This window comes from Apium graveolens, chromosome 7 (genome assembly GCF_009905375.1).
Source record: "Apium graveolens cultivar Ventura chromosome 7, ASM990537v1, whole genome shotgun sequence".
Taxonomy (NCBI): domain Eukaryota; kingdom Viridiplantae; phylum Streptophyta; class Magnoliopsida; order Apiales; family Apiaceae; genus Apium; species Apium graveolens.
In genome coordinates, this window is record NC_133653.1 from 35172804 (window position 1) to 35198519 (window position 25716).

A 25716-nucleotide genomic window follows, 5' to 3' on the forward strand; every position below is an offset into this window, starting at 1 on the left:
TCACCAAAGAGGTATCTTTTGTGTCAATTTAAATACATTGTTGATTTGTATAATCATGCACATCTTACTGATAACAAGGCTTTGGAAACTTTTTTAGAGATGAATACTAGATATTCTGCATCTGATGGTATGGCTTGGACTATGAAGAGACTTTTGAGCCTGTTGCAAAGATTATGACTATTCATACTTTGATTGTAGTGGCTTCTGATCGCAAGTGGAAAATATTTCAGATGAATGTTAAGAATGTATTCTTGTATGGTGATCATCACGAGGAAGTTTATATGACACCTTCTTCCGTTCTTCCGCATGAACCAGGTTATGTCTGTAGACTTCGTAAATCTATTTATGATCTTTGTCAATCATCACATTGTTAGTTTGAGAAGTGTTCTACTATACTTTATTAATTTGGTCGTATAATATTGTCTTTATATGTTGTTGATATGATTATTACTGGCGATGATTGTGATGGTATTGAGTCACTGAAACGTGAGTTGGGTCGTTATTTTTTTATGAAAGATTTGGGTTTGCTACGTTACTTTTTGGGAATTGAGGTTGCTGGCTAACCAAAGGGGTATCTTTTGTGTCAATTTAATTACATTGCTGATTTGTATAATCGTACACATCTTACTGATAACAAGGCTGTGGAAACTTCTTTAGAGATGAATACTAGATATTCTTCATCTGATGGTATGGCTTGAACTATGAAGAGACTTTTGAGCCTGTTGCAAATATGATGGCTATTCATACTTTGATTGCAATGGCTTCTGATCGCAAGTGGCATTTTATACCACTTAGAACGTCTTATAATGGCTTGAATTGATGTCTTGAAATCAAGTATTTTGTGTATTTGGTGCGTTTTTCTAGTGTTTGTGCATTTCAGGGTGTTCCCTGCGTTTGTGGAGAGATTTCATCAAGAATAAGCCTTAGTATGTGTTTGGCATTGCAAGTGGGAAGATAGGAGCAGAATGCAGCAGAGAACGGGAGCAAAATAATTAATTTTACAGAAAGGTGCTGGGCGCCCGCTCAGCCTGGCTGGGCGGCCGCTCAGGAAGCTGGGCGCCCGCTCAAGATTGTTGGGCGGCCGCTCAGGGGCGCGAATTAAAAATCTGATTTTTAGAGTTCTTGTTCTGCTGGACTTCTGACTTCTTAGATGGTTGGGTTTTGTGGGGCTTCTATATAAGTAGTTTTCAGAGACGTTTCACGTGTGTTGAATCGTGGTATTAATCGAGGATCAAGGAGATAAGGAAGAAGACCGTTTTAGCACATCGCAACGAAGAGGAAACATAGTTTCTTGTGATTCTTTTATTCGTTGTAACAGTGGATGCTAGTTTTCTTTACTTTGAACCTATTTACTCTTGTGACGTACTCTGGTTTAATATAAGTAGTTTTATTAATTATTTTCGTGTGTTTTATTGTCATGTTTTCATATGAACCCATGGTGACGATGAGTTCAATCATGGGCTAATCGTGATCATAGGGTCGTAACAGATTTGCTATGGAATTCTTTAGTTAGTTGTTTAATATCTTAGTATGTGATGATTGTATGATATCTAGTATTGGTTGTACTTATTCGTCTTATGTGCGTCGCGAACATATAGGATAGGGTGTTAATCTCTTGTGAAGTGACGGTGGAGCTTGAGATTTAGAACTTGCCATGCTAGCATAGGTTCATGTATGTGTATGCATGATTAGTAGGTAACTCTAACCGTTTTACTTGCCCTGTGTAATCATAAGGAATAACTTGTGTTTAAATCGTTATGTTGTCAAATTATGTAGACATATAGGGTCTCAACATAATTGATGACTATTTAACTTCTATCTTAATTGTGGGTGTTTGGTAGAATGGTATTAGTACAACGAAAGTTGGCTTTTATCAGTTTAGTGTTGTTCGATTAATATCATCATCGTTACATGCTAAGGGTAATAACAATAACTATTGAAGGAAGTAGTAATGAAGTTATGATCTCATGTGTGTTTAATATTGTTAATTCAAGTGTCAATTAAGTGTTTAATTCTCGCAGTTAATTATAGTTAATAATTAGTTAATCAAATCTACGTGTTATTGTCTTAACATTGAGAAGTAATAATACATTGGTGAGTAAGTGTAATTGAACATAATTAGTCTGAGTCTCTGTGGGAACGAACTAGAAAATATTCTATATTACTTGCGAACGCGTATACTTGCGTGTATTATTAGCGCGTGTTTTCCGCCCTAACACTTGCAGATTTGGGTGTTAGCCTTCCTACTTCCACTCCGTTATATTGCGATAATAAGAGTGCAATTCATATTACACGTAATTCGGTATTTCATGAATGCACTAAACATATTGAAATTGATTGCCGTCTTACTTACCATTATCTTATGCAAATCACTATCTCATCACCTTTTGTTCAATCTTCGCTTCATATTATTAATATTTTTACAAAAGTTCACTCGATTTCGTGATTTCGTTTCTTGTCTGACAAACTCTCCATGCTCATTGTTGCAGTATCATGAGTTTGATGGGGATGTTGGAATATATATATTTATATTATTATTATTATTATGTTATATATATTAGGATAATTCGGTATTTATTTTATTTTGATTTTTTATATAAGTTCAGCATATAATATAAATTTTATGTCTACTGTATTAGAATTTTATATTCGTATATGTCTCTAAAGTTATGATGAACAAGAGAAGGGAAAAGAAGTTTGAAAATGAGGAAAGTGAATACTTTATTGATAGATACAATATGAGATTTAAATAAAGTTTCTTCAGGAAATTGTAATGAGACGAGGGAATTAATTTTATAGAATCACTTTTGCTGTAAATATTTAAATTTAACGGAAATTTGTATGGTTAATGCGTTGAACTTGTGATAGTTTGTTTATGCGATAAATAATAAGCCCTCTGTCTTATCCAATTATTTATATCGGGGACGGAAATTTGATACGTATTTTAAGTATTTTATAAAAAATAGTTCTCGATATCTTTTTTTTAAAAAAAAATTCTTCTAAAATAAGATTCAATATTCAAATCTTTATAAAAAAAATTAAAAAATAAAAGTATACTTCATATAAAAAAGAAGGTGATATGAGAAAAAAAATCGTAAAAAATAGATGGGATGAAAGAAGTAAGTAATATATTATTGTAAATTGTGATGTCTTCTGACTAAACGATAACGTGTAATTCAAACGAAACAGACAGAAAATAAAAAGTTAGTATCTACTTGTCTCCAAGATTCCTGCTTAATAAATAATGTCAAATTGGTGAAATTATTTATGACCAATTCTAAATGTCAGTAAACAATCCAATACGCATTTATGAATTTCATGGATTTATAGCTTAAAGTCAAGAAGAAGATGTCTTTGAGATCTCGATCTTAAAGTGTATAAATATTATATTTTTCCCTCCATATATAATTGGATAGATTGAAACAGATCATCGAAGTCCTGAAATTGACAACATGTATCGTTTATTGTTTAACATACGTTTCTTTTATATTTCATATTTGTCATTTTAAGTTCTAATCAAACAATTTTATTTTGGTGAAACTATAATTCATAAAAATTGAAAAAATCCAAATAATGGATATTAATGCAGACTCGTGTTTAAATAAAAAAGAAATTAACAAAAATATTAACTTTTCTAAGTTTTTTTGCAATTTTAATATTTTCTGAAAATATATATAAAAATATTATTAAATTAAAATCACCCATATATGTAGCTAGTTGAATCAAGTTTTTTTGGTTACATTTTAGATTGCATGGAGTTGAGAAACTGATCGAGATTATATCTAGTTGAATCGAATGACAGAAGATTATAATTTTTGCAAAAATATTATGAAAAATAGAATTTTTGTAATTTTTTTCAAAATATAATTATGTTTTTACAAATATATTTTTGAACTTGGATATTATTCAAAAAAAGTATTAAAGAGAAGATAATATGATTGATAAAGAATTCTACTCCCTATGTAGTAACCATTTCTTTACACTTTTTTTGTAATGTCCTTTTAATGGCTTACATTATAAATTTTTTTGATTTTAGTAAAATTTTAAAAATATAAAAAATAAATCCATAATTAAATATAAACAAATGGACCAAATGTAAATAAATGGTTGAGACGAGGGAGTAAAAATTTATAAGAGGTTAAGATATGACTTGACCCTTCACCTTGCACAAAAAAGTTTGGGCCAACATAAACAAGAAATAATTTAGTCATGCAAATTTGGAATTGTAATGAGATTGAGTGTCCACTGTCCAGTGTCCTTAGCAGAGTAAATGCTTTTCAGTAAAATACGGATGAAGGAATTACAATTTAGATATTTTTGACCCACATGGAACAACTTTGTAATTAACCGCTGGGCTAGTCTCTTGGCTTATTTAAGAGCTGGGAGTGAGCATAGCTAACTCATAACATCTTACACAAAATGGGTTCCAAAACTCTTTTCTTCATTGCTCTCTTATCCTTCTCTGCAATCTCTGCTTTTGCAGATGAAGTTGAAGAGGTTGCTTCAGCTGGTCCAGGCCTTGTCATGAACTTTTACAAAGATTCATGTCCACAGGCTGAAGATATCATCAAAGAACAAGTCCAGCTTCTTTACAAGCGCCACAAGAACACTGCTTTCTCTTGGCTCAGAAACATCTTCCATGACTGTGCTGTTCAGGTATATAAAATACATGCACCATCCATTATTATGTACAGTATTACACACATTATATATATTTTTAGCTAACTGTTTCGAAATCCTGGTTCCGCCACTATTGACACCTACATGTTTACTGATTTATGTTTTGTGGGTAATTTCAGAGATGTGATGCTTCATTGTTGCTGGACTCAACAAGGAGGACTCTGTCTGAGAAAGAAACAGACAGGAGCTTTGGCCTCAGAAATTTCAGATATATTGAAACTATTAAAGAAGCTGTGGAGAGAGAGTGCCCCGGAGTTGTTTCCTGTGCTGATATTCTTGTTTTATCTGGTAGAGATGGCATTGTTGCTGTAAGTTACCTACCTTTTCTCCTTTCCTATACTTCAGTTATTGTGCTTTTCAAGATAAATTCTCCATTTTCCTGATCTAGTACTTTAAATTCCAATTAGGTAATTATTGTTGAACTGTGTTTTCTTCTGTCAGGGTATTAGATCTCTTAAAGCTTCCATTGTTAAACAGATTTGATTATTGCACCCTTGTCTGAAACTAACCAGATTTGGACTGTTACTTGAATTTTGTTATCTTATCCATATGCTAACAAACATGATTGTTTTGCAGCTTGGAGGCCCACACATCCCTCTTAAAACAGGAAGAAGAGATGGAAGAAAAAGCAGAGCAGATATACTAGAGCAATACCTCCCTGACCACAATGAAAGCATGACTGTTGTTCTTGACAGATTTGCTGCCATGGGAATTGACACTCCTGGACTTGTTGCCTTGCTAGGATCTCACAGTGTTGGAAGAACTCATTGTGTGAAGTTGGTTCACAGATTATACCCTGAGGTCGACCCTGCCTTGAACCCTGGTCATGTTGAGCACATGCTACACAAGTGCCCTGACCAGATCCCAGACCCAAAGGCAGTACAGTATGTGAGAAATGACAGAGGTACCCCTATGATTCTGGACAACAATTACTACAGAAACATATTGGACAACAAGGGACTGTTGATAGTGGATCATCAATTAGCCACTGATAAGAGAACCAAGCCATATGTGAAGAAAATGGCTAAAAGCCAAGATTATTTCTTCAAGGAATACTCAAGAGCCATCACTAAACTTACTGAGAACAATCCTCTCACTGGCACTGAGGGTGAGATCAGATTGCAATGCAATGTTGCTAACAAGCATCATTAAATCTAGTTGTTGCTAAGCAATAGCTTTGTGTATTGAAAGAAGCCAAAACCTCTACTTTTTCATGCCATGTGCATGGAACTTAAAGATGGTTACAAAATAAATTTGGCTATTTCTATATGGCTTTTTGCTAAGCTTTTTAAGCCCTGGATTTCTCTGGGCTAGCTCTGTTGTTTTAATGTAGATTTCCCTTCTTGTTAGTTTGATCTGTTATGGGTACTGTGAATGTTGAGATGTATGTATAGATGGTTGGATGGATGGTGATGAAGGGTGTATTGATGCATTGCTTTTTCTTTATGATGAATGCTTTATGCAAGTTATAATTAGTGTATCATCTTTTCATTCCTGGTAAGCGGGTTGAAATCTCATGATCCAAAGAGCATTTGATGCACATTCTTAGACCCCCATTGGCTTTGAAAACTATAAAAACAGGTTAAATTTAACTGAATCATACACTGGGAAACCAGTGAAAAAGTTGAGTCGAGCACATTTGTGCAAAGGTGGTGACTGATGAGGACTGGGGACCCATGGAGGTGAGATAAGATTCCGATACATAATCTAATTTGACTTTATCCAAAGCCCAAACGCAAACGTTACAAATAATATAATGGATGGTAGGTACAGATTTGTAATTATGATGTATAGACAAAAGGGGGACCTTCTTTATGAATTAGGAGATGGGCCTTGTTGTTGAAGTTTTCTGAAACAATTCAATACTATATGACAAATTGACAAGCAATGAAGTTGCATGCCTGCACAATATACATAAATAATTCAGAAACAATAATACATCTTGCTATTAAACTTGTACATCTCTTATTGTTGTTCGATATTGACAAAACATGTGTGCATTTTTTGCGGTAATTAGGATATTTTTTATAGACAAATGTTTATCTAATTATGCTATAATTAAAAAAGGAGAACCATTTGGAAGAAAGTATGAGGAGGATGAAACCAATTTTCAAAAAATAATGTGAGGACTCGAACAACCAACCAAGTACGAAAAGGATCTGAAAAACACAGACTAAATAACGATTTAGTTTGAAGGGGAAGGTTGTAGAGTTGTAATTTTCTTCCGAGTTTCTGGACTTGATAATTGAGGTATTATATTTGTAGCCTTTTAATTTTGTGAAACTGTTCTTTTCTTCAATTCCTCAGAACTACAACAAAAGCAAGTGAATTTGAAATGTGAAGGCAATAAAAGCAACACACGACACTCTAAGTTAAGCGCGAGTACCCCTTTATCTGCACTCCGCAAGCAAATGATATCCTAGAAATTATAATGGTGCATACCTGGGGTTACTTGTGTAGAACATCCCAAATTATGGTTTCCCTATTGAGCAGGCCATCAGGATTCATTCATTTCGCATGTGCCTAAGCATTGCGCCATTCTACACATGATTTGTCCAAAAGACGTGAGCTCGATTCCTCCCATCTGGAAGAACTTAAGAGCACATGTCTCCGATTAGATTAGTCTGCGAGGGAGATCTCAAGTATTCTTAAGTCATAAAAAGACGTGTCTTAAGTAATTACTCAAGCATCGATAAACAGAAATTTCACACAGCATTTTAAGATGCATTGTTGAAATAATCAGCTTGCTCTACATGTTTGAAAATTAAAAGAATCCAAAGGCCAAAAATAGGGAACTCGCTTGGAATACTTTCTGGCCCCTTCCCCCGTAGATGATAAGACAACCAGCATCAGATGGCTGCTAAAGCTATGCCATTTCAGAATCCTTTTTTATCATATCTGAAACTGCCACCCCCTCACTCCATGTAGTTCTTGAATAGAAAGCTGAGTGCTAGCTATGCTATCAATGTTTAAGTGGAATGCCTACAATGTCTATAATCATTGTCATTTTCAATCTTACTCTGTTCTTCTATCGTCTAATTTACTTTGCAACTCTCTTTTTCTCTTATCCGTGATGTAATCTTAACATTTGTTAGTAAAGAATTACGTTATAACAACAGCTTTCCGTCTTCTCTAACAATGAGGACCATGGTTTGTACTAAAACCAATGCCGACAACTCAGTTTTACTTGCCTTCTTTAACAAGTATTTATAACTGAAGAAGACTCAAATTTATTATGAAGATAATGAGTGCAAAAGCTAGAGCTAAGGAAAAGATAACCAAAAGGGATAATAGGGATCTAACTGCCCATATAGCATGATCAATGCAGGGTATATGTACAGAAACCTTCATTAGGAGTAGAGAGACTTTTTTCCTGTTAGGGGTAGAGGCTGTTTTTTGCCAACTCGAACAAGCCTTAATTAGGATAGAGAGACTGTTTTTCCACTGCAAATAGAGAGGCTGTTTTCGCATACCCAACAAAACATGATAGGTGCTCTATCAATATTCAAAAGAATGTCAAATATCAACAATACATCACCTCATACAAATGTAATTTGTCAACCATCAAAATAGTATAAAATCTTCTCATGCACGACCTCTTAAGTCTTAATTAACAAGTGTGGCCAAAAGAATGGAAACGGGACACTTCAACATGATAATCAGGTCTCAAAATCATATATAAACAAGCACGTTATACTGGAATACAAGCAAAAGAAACTCATCAACTCTAATTGCCCATCTCTTTGTAGTCAATGTCTAGATAAAGACAACTGGGAACCTTATACCTATTGCTGAATTTGCCTTCTGTTCTGCTGTTCACAAGTAACCACCGCATTATCGGTGAGAATGATGAGAATGAGAAGAAACGGGGTTCGAAGCTTACAGATTAGCTAGACATTAGAAAAGCTTCCCTTGCTGTTTTGCTCCGCTTCTCATCATTGTACAAAACTCATCATAGTTAATCCTTCCATCCTAAATGTAGAAAGAAAACCATCATCAATACACAATTTCTTAAGAGTAATTTAAAGAACTTTGAACTCAAGCCAACTTACATTATCTGTATCTACTTCTGAGATTATATCCTTAATCGTGGCTTCATCACCCATTCCATACTCTTTCATTGCTGATTCAAGTTCATCTCTCGTAATAAAACTGTAACCAGAATCAGATAACCGAGTTAAAGCTTCCAGGCATTCACTTGAACAATAAGGGGCAGACACCGTAGTTAATAGTTAAGCTGATCAATTTGTGCAACACAGGGTGCAGGTGCATATAACAATAACTATCATTACTGAAGAAAAGCTTTGAGTTCCTTCTGGACTTTTAAGATCAAGTACTACATTGGAGTTGCGAGACTTCATCATATGTGTGTTTCCTAGGCTATTTATCAAATTTGATTAACGAGATGTTGGGAATGGTAATAATTATCACATCAAATGCTAAACTAAACCAAGAAGAAATTTTTAACACACCCAGGACATTATTAGAAGACTTAACATACCCACTATTATCCTTGTCAAAATACTGAAATGCTTTGTATAGATGCTCATAGCTTTCAAGCTTGTGTCTGTGCATAGTAGCAGTAATAAATTCTAGGTAGTCAATTGTGCCATTTCCATCTACATCCGCCTGAAATGCCGCAAGAACTTATAAGTACAAATACATAACAAGAAAATTGGTCGAAAGACATGCTATCGCTAAATAACAAAACTCACGGCCTCCATCAGTTGTTTGACTTCCACTTCTGATAACTTTGAGCCTAGCCGTGCCAGTCCTGACTTTAGTTCCTCATAAGTGATTGTACCACTTCTGTCTGTATCCATGTTTGTGAACATAGCCTTAAGACCTTTAATTTCTTCCTCAGACAGACTTTCAGCAATGACCTGAACACAATCATTGGACCAAAATTATAGAACATTCACTTTCAGGATTGAACCTATTTTACCATTACTAAAGAGCAAAAACATCTGTAAAGTCATGCTTATCCAAACAAACATTTACATTTGGTTCTGTCAAGCAAAGAATGAAATCAATATATATGTACAGGGTTGTGTTTAGATCTTGCAAGTATAAGGCATAAGCAAACATGAGATAAAGCAAATTAAGTTCAATAGATTGCATAAGATACTGCATCTAACAAGGTCCAGCTAAAAGTTCAAAATAGAATTCTATAAGTGGTCATCACAAGCAGCTTACATATAAAACACATTAAAAACTTAACTTAGGAAATTGTGAAAGCTTACCTTAAGTGCAAGTTGTTTGAGCTTGTTCATTGCTCTAAACTGTTTCATTCTAGAGAGGACTGCACTATCTATTGGCTTGTCTGATGCTTCTCCACCTTCTCTCATCCATGGATGTTCTATTTAGAAAAAGAATATACCCAACATAAAGAACAGCTAGCAAAGCCAATACAGGAAAGTTAATCTAGATTGAAAATAATAATACTCTATTCAAAAATAGTATACATTAAACAGAAATATAACTAATTCACGGTAAAACATGCGCCAAGTGAATAATCTCTTAAATCTACGTGTTGGATGGATGTGTAGACAATTGGATGCATAATGTGAACCCTCAAAAACTCTATAATTTAAAGAATACAACAAAAATGGTCATTTTAGAGAGCTAAAATTCATAAATTTACAACTTATTATGTCCACAAAAGAAGTTCAGAAACAGTTTTCAAGATCTTTAGTCTGGTATATCTCATCCAAATGGGTCATATAGGAAAGTCTACTCCTCCGTAACCTGGAGACTAAATACAACGTACTCAGCAGATAAGACCTCCATTCTAAATATAAGCTCTTCATTTGAGACAGCAGATTCAAACTATATCTCCAAAAAAGCCAAATTAAGAAAAACAGCGACTAAAGAACTATATTCTAAGATAGAGAATAAATCACAGAAATCGACTCTTACTATTCATTTAAACAACTCTCCATTTGCTTTATCCGGTCAAGTTTCTATGATTTCAACCTTATGCAAAAAATATTTAGATGTACCATAAACCAACATATTAATTAGAAGCCATCGACTCGGAGGTTAGTATTATAATTTCTTTCTATGCTATTTATACATTATGTACTATTTTATTAGTTATAAATTTGCTACCAACTTATATGTTAAGTTCTAGAGTACATAGTAAAAAAAAAATTCATGTTCAGATTTTGCTATTTGTAATTTTTTCTTTGAAAATCATAAATTTGAACATTCATTATTGTTTTTTTCTATTTAATGTACACTTGATACAAATCATGAGTCCGTGGACGGACGAGGCTTAACTCATTATATGCAGGCCGGAGAAAGAAATGGCATACCAAGAACTTGTGCAGAGGTAATTCTTTTTCTTGGATCCTGTGTCAGCATCTTTCTAACAAGGTCTTTTGCACTGTTTGAGACTGATGGCCATGGTTCGCTTTCAAAATCAATCTCACCTTCCAGTATAGCATCAAATATTCCTTTTTCATTTTCTGCAGAAAGAAAGCTAATATAGTATCTTCTTTTCTGCACATGCTATGTATAAAAGAAAAACAAATATGGAAATTCTAAGAGAACCGAAAAAGTTGCATTTACCAGCCCAAAATGGAGGTACGCCACTGAGTAAGATATACAAAATAACTCCTGCACTCCAGATATCAACTTCCTTTCCATAACTACGCCGTAGTACTTCAGGAGCGACATAGTAAGCACTACCAACTATATTACGGTATACCTTCCCTGAAATTATAATTAGTAAGATCAATAAGTATATGATATTATAAACATAAGAACATGAAAGCAGCTATTTCAAGGTCAGTCGAAGAAGAGGATAAATGAAAGATTATATACGTAGTAGATTAAAAGAAACCAGCAAGTAGTAAGCCACATATATATATTTATGGCACGCTTCGGCGCTTTCATACATTAATGAAAATAAGGAATTGTGAACTGGAGGGTGCAAAACAATAGATCTGTTGTGTAGCTAACCATGTGAAACGATCAGACCGGTAGTGCAAAAAAATAATCAAAAATTTGAGAACGCAAGGATTTATGTTTGACAATTGCGAGCTTCACCTTGAGGTCCTTTCTTTTTAAGAAAATTAACAAAAACTCCTACCAGAAATACTATCAAAAAAGTAAGATATAAATCATAAAACAAATGGGTCTGGTCTATACAACTCTCACTCCCTTAGTAATTCAATATACGTGGAGCCCTGCATCAGTATACATAGAAGTCACAACAGACAGATTAAAAGTTTTGAATGTTAATAACCTTCTATTTAAATTACCTTTTTTGTAATATAAATTGATCCCTATATATAAGACCAACTGATTAAATCGATTTCATGTATCGACCTGTAGACATATACCATTATCAAGTAGAGCTAAATATCTTGTGGTTTCCAGTGTAATTGTTCGAACTCTATACTCATGAATTGAGCATCCGACTTCACCTTAAGCTGATGTGTCAATTAAAATTATAATAGAATGCACAATCTAGAAAACATGAAAAAGGACAATTGACCAGATTCCTTCGTTATATTCTATTTGAAAGAGGATTTTACAGTGCTAAAGAGCGTGAAAAAAATAAGCCTTACTATGTGAGCATTATTAATTTGAAAGAGATTTCATGCTAGAACTTTTGAATCAATCCAAATGATACATAAAGAGATATCTGCAAGGCTTAGCCTAGCTTATATCCCCCGATCCTCATCCTTGGTTAGTTACCAACAGTGGAGGCAAATGTATGTGTCCATATTTAACTTCTTGTACACCTTACCCAAATAACCAAAGAAAGATACATAAACTCGACAGTCTTAAAGCCTGTTTGTACTCGATCTTAGAAGAGAAGGGTAAAGGTGGAATTTGACGTCTTAGAATGCTCTGAACATGATCAGCATAAAAAAAATGACTGTAAACATAGTAAGTAGTCCACCACTTGTTAAGAAAGAATTTCAACTAGAACCTTCGAAAATATTTAATGCTTACATGGGTAACATGAAATCAATCTTTTTCTTGTAACGAAACAGTTTCAACGAAAACCTGCAAAAAAAATAATGCCTACAAGTGTAACATGAAATCAATCTTCGTGAACCATCAATAGGTTACTTCTCAATGGATAACCCGCCAGGCGCCAACTATCTCAAATGGAATATAGATCCAAAATGATACACATAATTCACTTGGTAGGCTTTATGGTACTTTTCGTTATAAACATCAGTACATTGTACAAATGATCATTGCAATGCACATACCACATGATACCATAGATCATCTTTTATGGGAGCTTATTCCAGGTAATCATTACTATAACAGTTTTATTTTATCTATCAATTGACATTACTATAGCAATAATTAAACAAGGTCACACACAGTCAATATAACTACGCTAAAAAGAACACACACACACAAGTATAATATATTTACCTTCTTCAATAAAGACAGACAGCCCAAAATCAGTAGTCTTCAACATCGCATTTTTATCCTTACTAGAAAGCAAGAAATTTTCAGGCTTGAGATCCCTATGCATCACCCCCATAAAATGACAAACATGAACAACATTCACAATCTGCCTACAAAGCGTAGCAGCCGCTCTCTCCGAATAATGTCCCTGAGCTATAATCCTATCAAACAACTCCCCACCAGCACAAAGCTCCATCACAAGATGCACAGATTGCCTATCCTCATAAGCACCCTTAAACTCCACAATATTAGGCTGCCCACTCAAATGCTGCATTATCTGAATCTCCCTCTTCATATCCTCCTTATCATTCTTGCTAACAAGCTTTCGTTTCAAAATCGACTTACAAGCATATAAATGACCAGTTGAATTTTCAGTACAAAGATAGACACAACCAAATTGACCCCTACCCAATTCTTTACCAAGAGTATAAGTAGCCCTAATGTCTTCAAATGGCTTACCTAAAATAGTGTTTGGGTCAGATTTAGTAACCTGCCTAGGCTTAGGTGATGGACTTGGATGATGAACCTGAGGCTGAGTTTGAGTCTGTTGAGGCCTTTGAGATGACTTTTCATAGCTTTGAGCAGTAACTGTATGATATGCAGTGGCACCACCTGATCTAGGCCCATTAGCTTGATTATCTTTCTTGCTGAAACAACCTCCCATTTTTTGCAATTCACAAAAACCAAGATCAAGACTTGTGTATACAAATAACCCAAATTCAAGAACTCAAAAAACCCAGTAAACTCAAGTATATATAATCAAGAAAAGGGCAAAAGATTAGATTTTTAACACAAAAACCCAATCTTTCTTATGTCAAATGCCCAAATTCAAGAACTGAAAAAACCCAGTAAACTAAAGTTTCTAAAATCAAGAAAAAGGGAAAAAAGATTAGATTTTTAACACAAAAACCCAATCTTTATTTTCTATAAAATGCTCAAATTCAAGAACTGGGCAAAACCAGTAAACTAAAGGTGCTTAAACTCAAGAAAAGAACATAAATATTGGATTTTTAATTGAAAAAACATGAAAGTGGATAAAGGAAAGAATTGAAGAGCATATTCATAAAGGACAGTTTTGAAATCCTATGTGTAAAAGCAAAGGGTGTTTGAATTTAACAAGAGACAGAAAGAAATGAATGTAGAACAGTTACAGATTGGTCCCCTTTTACAAACAAAACAGGTGTAAAATATGGGTAAATTTAACTTTAGGACAACACCAGCATGTTTCACGGTATGCACGAGGGGTGAAGCGAGCATAAAACCGCACAAACCGCAAAAACCGCACGCACCGCACCAATCCGCACCGCAAAACGTGGTTTTTAATTTTCGTGATGCGGTTGCGGTTTTAATTTTTAATAAACCGCTCGGTGCGGTGCGGTGCGGGTTGTGATTTTAAATTTCTGAAATGCGGTTCAAACCGCACCGCACCGCAATATTTAATATATATATATAATACTTATATTTCATGATTCCATTTATTAAATCTGATTTCATTTAACATACTCGGAGTGCTTGTTTAGTGATCATCTTGTTTCTGCAAAACCAATTGTTGCGTGAAAATCATCCTATCTGTGTTTCTTCAAAAATAATGAGACACATGGTACAAAGCCGCCTATTTAATAATGAACTCATTTAATTGCCGAGCCAAGCTTCTACGTTAAACTTTACAGTGTGGAATTTCTAATTTGTATTATTGAAGAATATTGTCGACTTTGTTATATTATTCGGAAATTTAATTAAATTTAGGTTTTGTATTTATTTAAAATTTTCGGACTTGTAATGTATAAACCGCAGTGAACCGCACCACACCATACCACATTTTTGTGGTGTGGTTTATGCGGTTTTTGAGGGTATGCGGTGCGGTTGCGGTTTAGAAATTTGATCAAACCGCATGTGCGGTTTGGTTTGCGGTTTGAAGAAAAAACTGCACCGCCCGCACCGTGCTCACCCCTAATATGCACAGTTCACAAAAGTAACCCATTGCCCACTGGATATGCACAAAAAGCCCACCGTGCCGGACTTTATCCGGGCTTTAAAAAGCCCGTTTTTTTTAAAACGGATCGGGCCCGGCTTTTTTAAAAATTAGGCCGGGTCGGGCTTCCTAAAAAATATAAGGCCCGTTTTAGGCCCGCGGGCCGGGCCGGATCGGGCCGAACCAGGCTTTATCCGGGCTTTTTATTTATATATTAAAAAAATATTTTAATATTTTATAACTCGAATTATGAGTAGTTTAAATACCAGAGAAAATAATATCTTGATATATTAGATAGAGTAGTTTAGACACCGAAATAAATAATTATTTTTAATATAATATATAAATAATCATATATACTTTAATTGTTTCTAATATTATGATATATTATTTTAAAAATCATAAAAAGTATTGTATATTTTCAAATTCTATATAAAAAATCAGTTTTTTAATCGGGCTTTTCAAAAAGCCCGGGCTTTTATCCGGGCTGAACCGGGCTTTTATCCGGGCTTTTTTAAATCCGGGCTTTTATCCGGACTTTTCGGGCTTCGGCCCGGGCCGGATTTTCGAGAAAAAAGGAGGCCCATTTAAGGCCCGCGGGCCGGGCCGAACCGGGCCGGGCTTTTTTCCGGATCAGACTTTTCGGGTTTTTTTCCGGATCGGATTGGATCGGATTTCGGGTTTCGGATTTTTTGAACATTTCTACTGGACATTTCCAAGTATGGTTGTGAAAATAGTTCTTAATCTTGACAAATTAGCAAATATTAATATTTTTTTACTCAATTTTATATTAATTTGATAATATTGTATTCTAATATTAGGAATTTTTAAAAGTTGTCTACATAATACCTAAATTGAATTATAAATACACATAGACTAAGAAAAAGAATATTAATATACACTATTTTGTAGTGTTACATATTTCGGAAATCGGACTTATTCGGTTGAGGTACCGATTTGCGATTTATCGGACGATTTTTAATATACACTATTTTGTAGTGTTATAGATTTCAGAAATCGGACTTATTTGGTTGAGGTACCGATTTGAAAATCGTCCGATTTATCGGAAATCGGTCAAATCGAACAAATATTTTTAACTGATTTTTGAGCGATTTATCGGCGATTTTTAAAAAATCGGTCAATTTTTATAACAGAGCTATATACACTTATATATATATTAACCAATTTAAAAATCTAGTAATGCAACTCCAATATCAAAATTGTCATCTCACATGAAATTTGACAATCCATTACAACTTTTATCAGGGATGTTCTAACTAATTTTTCCTATTTTCTTATAATATTTGTTTTATACATGGGTAGTCAACTGCACTTGGTTCATTAACGACAACCTGCCATGTGTATTTTAAAATTAAAAGTATGTTAGAAAATTTAAAAACTTATTTATAGAAAAGGAAAAGTTTCAAAGATTTTATTGGAAAATATGGGTATTGAGCCCCACATTGTCAAGTCATTTTGAGCCGTTCTTGAGTGGGTGTCGCATGGAGTATGTTCTCCTCCGTGAGGGTTTTCCGAGGCACTTTGAAACACTCAAAATGGTTAAGGGATGAATGAGATACGATCATTCAAAGTTGGTCCCTTGAAGGTGGAATTGTAGATGTGAAAACTTGTATCCCACATTGAAATGGAAAAGGGGTTTCCATTGCTTTATATAGCACAACACTCTAGTAGTGTTTAAAAGTGTTAGTAAGGTGTTGCTCCATCTCCTACGCACGCGCGCAGGGGGTGCAAATTGTGGGATTTCGAGGGGTAATCTGAGGCTTGCGAAGCCTTCGGGCTTGCCCGCGTGTGCGACGTGCGGACACGAATGTAGCAGAAAATTGGCCGAATAATCACGGACTAGTTTTGCTAATTTTCCACTGAGCTTGGGCTCTTAAATAAATATTCATTATTCAGTATTTATTTTATAAATACGAATATGAATTGATTTGACAGCTATAATTCGATTCAATTACGGATAATAATTGACTCTCGAATTAAATTTAATTAACGCGTTTAATTAAATAAGAGAAGTAGTGCACACATTTCTCTAAGCCTATATATTTTCGCTATAGGGTTTAGGGTTTCACACACTCAGAAAATATAGCCATCTCGAAACACAAACCCTATTCTTCTCTCTCTCGTCGGTGATAGTTTCTTGCTCTGTTCTAGCTCGCCGGAGGTGCCGTTTGTACAACGACACCGTCTTCTCGTTTTATCCTGGGAGGCTGTCGGCTCGCACATACGGTGAGAGGCGAAATAGCTTTAAGGAGACAGTTCCTTTCAACTGGACTCGAGAACCCTCTCATATCCTTATCTCTTTCGTTTACTTTTCTGGTTTACACAGTTATACTCGCACACTGTTATTCGCACACACTGTTTTAGTTGTATGTATTAATCGCAGATTGTTTCACAATCTTAAAGCTATTATTTTATACATCTGTGACTGATACATCTGTATCTGCTTGTTTTGTTGAGTAACAGATCGATGGAGAATCAAACTGTGAACGATCCGATGAACATGACGGCTGATCCTAATGCACAGATCACTGGATCTGATGGGATTCACCAGAAGCCGATTAACCCTAACGCACAGATCGTACGATCTGATGGGGGTCAAACGCCTGTTGGACATGTGCCTTCGGGACATGTGTCTGTGGGACACACTGTCATTGGACAGTTTAGTGTTCCTCTTGGACAGATATCGGCAGGATTCACTCCTCCGATCATACTTGCGGTGCCTACTGGTGTGCATACACCTATAGTACAGACGCACGTACCATCTGTTCCACCTGTGGTGCCTGCTGCACCTGTTATGCCAACTGTGCCTGCTGCACATGCTGAAAAACCTGAGAAGTTCAACGGAACGAACTTCAAACGTTGGCAACAAAAGATGCACTTTTATCTGACCACGTTGCATATGGATCGCTTCCTTAAGGAAGAACCACCGTTGCTCACTGCTGAGAGTAACATGCAGACTGTGTATGCTGCTGATGCTTGGAAGCACTCCGACTACATCTGTCGGAACTATGTGTTAAATTGTTTGTCTGACTCGTTGTATAACGTATACAGCGTGAAGCCAACAACTAAGGTCTTATGGGAGTCACTTGACCATAAGTATAAAACCGAGGATGTTGGGGCAAAGAAGTGGATTGTTGGCCGCTTTCTTGATTATAAGATGGCAGACTCTAAGACTGTAGTCAGTCAGGTGCAGGAACTACAGGTGATCATTCATGACATTCATGCTGAGGGAATGGTCATAAGTGAATCTTTCCAAGTCGCTGCTGTTATTGAGAAGCTTCCACCTGGATGGAAAGATTTCAAGAACTACATTAAGCACAAGAAAAGGAGATTTCTATGGAGGATCTTATTGTTAGACTTCGTATTAAAGAAGACAACAGAGGGTCCGAGAAGAAAGTTAACGTTGCCACTGAGAAGGCAAACATGGTGGAGCATGCTCAAAGCTCCAAGCCCAAGAAGACTAATTCTGGTAAAGGGGCAAAGCTGGCACCCAAGGGAGGGATTTCGAAGTCGAAATTTCGAGGAAAGTGCTACAACTGTGATAAAGTTGGTCATAGGTCTCTCGACTGCAAGAAGCCCAACAAGAAGAAAGAAGCAAACATGGTGGAGAATATCTCCAAGGAGATGGGTGACATAGACCTCTGTGCTACGGTCTCTGAAGTGAACCTGGTCGGTTCCAATCCACGTGAATGGTGGATTGATACTGTGCTACTAGGCATGTTTGCTCAGACAAGGCGATTTTCTCTAGCCTCAAAGCTTCCGATGCTGGTGAGAAGATCTACATGGGGAATTAAGCAACTTCTACCATTGAGGGTGAAGGCACGGTGATCCTGAAGATGACCTCTGGGAAGAATCTGACTTTGAAGAATGTACTTTATGTGCCTGATATTCACAAGAACCTTGTGTCTGGTTCTCTGTTGAATAAGCATGGCTTTCGCATTGTAATAGAGTCAGATAAAGTTATTTTGTCTAAGAGTGGTATGTTTGTAGGCAAGGATTATTTAACTGATGGGCTTTTTAAGCTCAATGTAATGTCCGTTAAGGACGAAAATGAAATTAAGAATTCTTCTGCTTACTTGCTTGAGTCTCCTAATTTATGGCATGCTAGATTAGGACATGTAAATTATGACACTTTACGACGTTTAAGTGCAAAAGAATACATACCAAAACTTACTATTGATTCAAAACATAAGTGTGAGACTTGTGTTGAGGCAAAATTAACGAGATCATCATTTAAACGTGTGGAAAGGAACACCAAAGTGCTAGACCTAATACATAGCGATATATGTGATTTAAAATTCGCTCCAACAAGAGGAGGAAACAAGTATTTTATTACATTCATTGATGACTGTACAAAATACTGCTATGTATATTTGTTGAAAAGTAAAGACGAAGCTTTAGATAAATTTAACATCTATAAAGAAGAAGTTGAGACATAACAAACTGAGAAAATCAAAATGATACGAAGTGATCATGGAGGTGAATATGTTGAACCATTTGGGGAATTCTGTTCACAACATGGTATAATCCATGAGGTCACTGCACCATACTCCCCTCAGTCAAATGGTGTGGCTGAAAGAAAGAATCACACTCTGAAAAAAATGATGAATGCGATGTTGTTAAGCTCTGGGCTTCCACAATCGATGTAAGGAGAAGCCATCTTAAGCGTAAATAATATTTTAAATATTACGATGCGCAAGAATAAGGATATAAGTTCTTATAAAATGTGGAAGAAAAAGAAACCAAGTTACCAACACCTGAAAGTGTGGGGGTGCCTTGTAAAGGTACTGATCCCTACACCGAAGAAGGTGAAGATAGGTCCTAAGACTGTGGATTGTATCTTCATCGGATATCCTCCACACAATACTGCATATCGGTTTCTTATTCATGAATCCAAGATTCCTGATATTCAAAAGAATACCATTATGGAATCAAGGAATGCCTCATTCTTTGAGACGTTGTTTCCCTGTAATCCAGGAAACCAACAACCTACGACGTCTAAACGATCTCATGAGTCTGTAGATGACGATATTAAGAGTGACGAAAGTGAAGACGAAAATGTGGGGGTAGTGAGAAGGAGCAAAAGACAACGAACGGAGAAATCCTATGGGTCTGATTTTATGACCTATTTGCTCGAAGAAGGTGACCCAAAAACCTATAAGGAGGTGGTTACCTCACCTGATGGGCCTATGTGGAAAGAGGCCATCAAGAATGAAGTTGATTCAATTATGCAGAATCATACTTGGGAACTAGTGGACTTGCCAACTAGTTGCAAACCATTAGGTAGCAAGTGGGTTTTCAAGAAGAAGTTGAAAACTGATGGCACTATTGATAAGTATAAGGCCAGACTTGTGATTAAAGGATACAAGCAACAAAAAGGCCTTGATTATTTTGATACATATTCTCCTGTAACAAGAATAACCTCCATAAGGATGATGTTTGCTATTGCTGCAATGCGTAATCTAACTGTACATCAAATGGATGTGAAAACAGCTTTCCTAAATGGGGACATAGATGAGGAAATCTATATGGAACAACCCGAAGGGTTTGTTGTCCTAAGACAAGAAAGGAAAGTTTGTAGATTGGTGAAATCATTGTATGGTTTGAAGCAAGCGCCTATAAATGGCATGAAAAATTTGACGAGGTCGTGCTGGCTAATGGCTTCAAAATCAATGAATATGATAGCTGTGCCTATTACAAGGATAACGAGAGTGGCTATGTCATGATGACACTATATGTAGATGATCTACTTATTGCCGGAAGCAATGATAAAGTGATCAAATCTACCAAGGACATGTTAAAATCAAGATGCGACATGAAAGACATGGGACTAGCAAGTGTAATTCTGGGAATTCAAATTCCTAGAACATCAGAGGGTCTCGCATTAAGTCAACCACATTATGTTGACAAGATCCTTGAGAAGTTTCTTAAGGATGACTTTGAGAAAGCTAGGACACCTGTGGATATGACTTTGCACCTATCCAAGAACAAAGGTGTAGCTGTTTCCCAATTGGAATACTCGAGGATAATTGGTAGTCTGATGTACCTCATGAGCTGTACAAGACCAGACATTGCATACTCAATTAGCAAGTTGAGTAGGTTTACGAGTAATCCGGAAGCTGATCACTGGAAAGCGATCATAAGGGTACTAAGGTACTTGAGGGGAACTCGAGACTATGGACTGCACTATGGCAGATACCCAGCAGTATTAAAAGGATATACTGATGCAAATTGGATATCTAGCAAGAAAGCACTTAAGTCTACGAGCGGCTATGTGTTCACATTAGCTGGAGCGGCAATATCATGGAAATCCTCAAAATAAACGTTGATAACTCATTCCACGATGGAAGCTGAGTTTGTGGCACTAGATAAATGCGCCGAAGAGGCTGAATATCTACGTCAGTTTCTGGAGGATATTCTGAGATGGCCAAACCCTGTAACTGCAATAGGGATTCACTATGATAGTCAATCCGCAATTGGCAGGGCATAGAGCACGATGTACAATGGAAAGTCTCATCATATACGACGACGACACAGTTCCATTAGACAATTGATCTCAACCGGAATTATCACTATTGACTATATACCGTCAAAAGATAATATCGCGGATCCACTAACCAAAGGGTTATCAAAAGAAGTGGTTGAGAAATCATCGAGAGGGATGGGCCTTAAGCCTATTGTTTAACGACATCATGGTGGACACCCAACCATTGCTGACTGGAGATCCCAAGAACTTGGTTCAATGGGACAACTAAATCATGATGACCAAATCACTGTGGGGGTAACCCCTGGCCTGTTCCTATGATGAGGAAACAGTGAGATCCGTAAGGTACGAGGTTGAGCTTTGAGCTTTTAATGATCTTTGATGAATACATGGAGTTCAGGAGTGAATGCATGGAATTCAGTTGAGTAAACGCGGGTTACTCTATAAGATAAAGATCACCTATGTGGGAGAGAAGTGGGGCCGCTTCAAAGGAGAATTGCGAGGCACAATTCTTTAGAAACTCCTACAGAACCAGGACGATGTTCCATGGCCAAAATGGACATACTCATGAGAGCTGAACGAGTCAGAAATGATATAGTGATAAGTATATCATCGTTTACACAAACGGTCGAACAGTTCAAGGACAAGCACGTCTACTGTCTACCAATAAAGTCGGCATGCTTAGTCGAGCGAAGGTTCAAGGAGCATTCTCTACCTATCGTATGCTATATCTTATCGAAGAAACTATCACCAAGTCAAACTCCGTGTCTGTCTGTCTGGTGCGTGCTACTGAAATATTAATCTCATCTATGTGGGGGATTGTTGGAAAATATGGGTATTGAGCCCCACATTGTCAATTCATTTTAAGCCGTTCTTGAGTGGGTGTTGCTTGGAGTATGTTCTCCTCCGTGAGGGCTTTCCGAGGTACTTTGAAACACTCAAAATGGTTAAGGGATGAATGAGATACGATCATTCAAAGTTGGTCCCTTGAAGGTGGAATTGTAGATGTGAAAACTTGTATCCCACGTTGAAATGGAAAAAAGGGTTTCCATTGTTTATATAGCACAACACTCTAGTAGTGTTTAAAAGTGTTAGTAAGGTGTTGCTCCATCTCCTACATGCGCGCGCAGGGGGGGTGCAAATTATGGGATTTCGAGGGGTAATCCGAGGCTTGCGAAGCCTTCGGGTTTGCCCGCGTGTGCGACGTGCGGACACGAATGTAGCAGAAATTTGGCCCGAATAATCACGGACTAGTTTTGCTAATTTTCCACTGGGCTTGGGCTCTTAAATAAATATTCATTATTCAGTATTTATTTTATAAATACGAATATGAATTGATTTGACAGCTATAATTCAATTCAATTATGGATAATAATTGACTCTCGAATTAAATTTAATTAACGCGTTTAATTAAATAAGAGAAGTAGTGCACACGTTTCTCTAAGCCTATATATTTTCGCTATAGGGTTTAGGGTTTCACACACTCAGAAAATATAGCCGTCTCTAAACACAAACCCTATTCTTCTCTCTCTCGTCGGTGATAGTTGCTTGCTCTGTTCTAGCTTGCCGGAGGTGCCGTTTGTACAACGACACCGTCTTCTCGTTTTATCCTGGGAGGCTGTCGGCTCACACATACGGTGAGAGACGAAATAGCTTTAAGGAGACAGTTCCTTTCAACTGGACTCGAGAACCCTCTCATATCCTTATCTCTTTTGTTTACTTTTCTGGTTTACACAGTTATACTCGCACACTGTTATTCGCACACACTGTTTTAGCTGTATATATTAATCGCAGATTATTTCACATATTTGTCACTATGTGCTAAGACTTTTTTGCTATAAAATTTGCTCAAAGTAATTGATTAGCCAGAGAATAATATCTTACACAACTGGTGCGCTCGAATAACAAAATAATTAAAAAATAATTCTTGAACAAGTAATCCATTGACACATGACTTTGCATATGGCCTATGGTTTCGATTATTGTTGTTTTAATATAATACTCCCTTCGTCATTTTCATTTCTTTACACTTTTTTTTGGATGTCCCATCCATTTCTTTATATATCAAAATTTACCAAAAATAGTCAATGGCTCCCCCTTTTCCCTCACTTTTTCTTCATGTTCACACTACTTTGACCCCACTATCTCCCTTTTATACATTAAAAATCAATAGGTCAAACCACTTCACCCACTTTTCTTTCTCTTTTCCATTACTTTATACATATTTTTTAATCTCAGTGCCCAATCCTTTGATAACAAATAAAAAGGACGGAGGGAGTATATAATACATGTGCTAATACTTTTAATGGAGTTGTATTAGCAAGCCACGTGTATTTTTTTCTCCCAACAAAAAAAGACTTTCGTTAATTTAGATCAGTTTGTATAACACGAGATACGTGTCAAAAGACTTCATTTGCCTTTCAGGTGCGGTCAACTATAGAATAAATACAATTTATAAAAGCATGAGCTAAATTATTCGTAGATCGCTTTACAAATAAAAGAATTACACATTTGTCTTCTAAGTCCTTTGATATGAGGTTTCTGCATTCCTCAATCAACAGTCCAATATATGAGGACATTAATGTTCTGCTACGGATAGCTTGCACAACAACGAGACAGTTTATTTCGATTATGGTACCGATTAGCTGTCTAGTTTTGATCCAGCTCAATGTCTCTCTAATCCCAATAGTTTCAACATATTTTGGTAAAGTGTGACCCTTCTTGCAGCTGGAACATACTTCTATTAATTCTCCCTTATAATTTCTTATAGTAAATGTCTAAGTGTAGCAGTTAGAAGATTCAAAAACCGCAGCATCAGTATTTACCTTAGTCTTATTTTCTGTTGGATAGCTCATCGCCATCATCTAGGTTAGTATTTTCCATGATCGATCAAATAATTTGTCTTGACCTTCTTTCTATTAACTAAGTACCACTCTAGCTGAGTTCACATTTTCTTGCACTTCCAAAATTTATGGTTCTATATTAAATTTTTCCTGAATTTCTAGATCATTCAACATAACATGATTCCGAGCCGCCGTTTAGCAATACTCCATTCATTGAATACGTTTAAGGCCCAGCCTGCAAATGAATCTTGAGTATTATCAATGCTACTATTGTCGATTACCTCTCAGCATGATCTCGCAAAGAAACAATCTAGCATCACCTGACTTATACTTTCGGCTTCCCTGTTACACAAATGACATTCTATATTGATGTTGACTTGCTTTATACGAAGCATGTGTTTTATTGGAAGACACCCCGTGTGATAGCTCGTCACATAAAGTTCTTGACTTTAGAGGGGACTGTTAAGTTCCATAGTCGTTTCCTACCACAAGTTTGGATTCTTGAATTAGTGTATATGTCGTTTTGACTAAGTAATTCCCGTACTTTTCCTTCCTCCAGTACCAGTTGTCTTCATAATTTTCTGATAAACGTGTAGCTAATATGAGATTGACATCACGCTGCACAAAAAATATCATTAACCAGATCTTCATCCTATTTCCTTTCATTTGGATGCATCAGTGTTGATACTGTTTGATTCCTTATAGATTCACTCTCAGTCATTACATATGGATTTTCAACGTTGGGTAACCATGGTTCATTTACAATTTGCATCGAAGTTTCATCCCCCACTCTACATCCCAGCCCTTATCTCATAATATGTTGAGCTGCCAGAATACTACGCCATACAAAACTCAGATTCACACCCAATTTAACACTAAGGAAATTGTCATTTGGAAAGTATTTTGCTTTAAAAATCCTTGCTAATAGTGAGTTTGGATTTATGACAAGGCGCCAGCCTTGTTTTCCCAGCAGTGCAACATTAAACTCGTGTAGGTTTCTAAAGTCAAGCCCCCCATAAAGTTTTGATGTACACATACGCTCCCAACACACTCAATGTATACTCTTTTCTTTATTTCCTTATTTTTACCAATATTTACACATCACCTTTTCCATATCTTTGCACGTTTCTATTGGTAATAAGAAGACAAACATTGCATATGTGGGGATTGATTGGGTGACTTTTTTGAGGAGGAATTTTTTACCACTCTTGTTTAACAAACTGTCATCCCAACTCTGAACCTTGTTACCAACTCAATCTTTCAAGTATCCCAAA

At 36.2% G+C, this 25716-nt stretch overlaps 2 protein-coding genes across 2 annotated transcripts; one reads left to right on the plus strand and one right to left on the minus strand.

The window, feature by feature from the left end:
- Nucleotides 1–4391: 4391 nt before the first annotated feature.
- Nucleotides 4392–6160, plus strand: LOC141675274 (peroxidase 42). The gene is made up of 3 exons (XM_074481985.1): nt 4392–4656; nt 4800–4988; nt 5257–6160. The coding sequence occupies exons 1-3, from the start codon at nt 4420–4422 to the stop codon at nt 5830–5832; spliced, it is 1002 nt and encodes a 333-aa protein (XP_074338086.1). The 5' UTR covers nt 4392–4419; the 3' UTR covers nt 5833–6160.
- Nucleotides 6161–8182: 2022 nt separating this feature from the next.
- LOC141675273 (calcium-dependent protein kinase-like) lies at nt 8183–14255 on the minus strand. Its single transcript, XM_074481984.1, has 8 exons — nt 13087–14255; nt 11254–11397; nt 10998–11150; nt 9924–10039; nt 9396–9563; nt 9182–9309; nt 8733–8832; nt 8183–8652 (listed from the first exon to the last, which is right to left on the minus strand). The coding sequence occupies exons 1-8, from the start codon at nt 13784–13786 to the stop codon at nt 8578–8580; spliced, it is 1584 nt and encodes a 527-aa protein (XP_074338085.1). The 5' UTR covers nt 13787–14255; the 3' UTR covers nt 8183–8577.
- Between the last annotated feature and the right edge of the window lie 11461 nt (nt 14256–25716).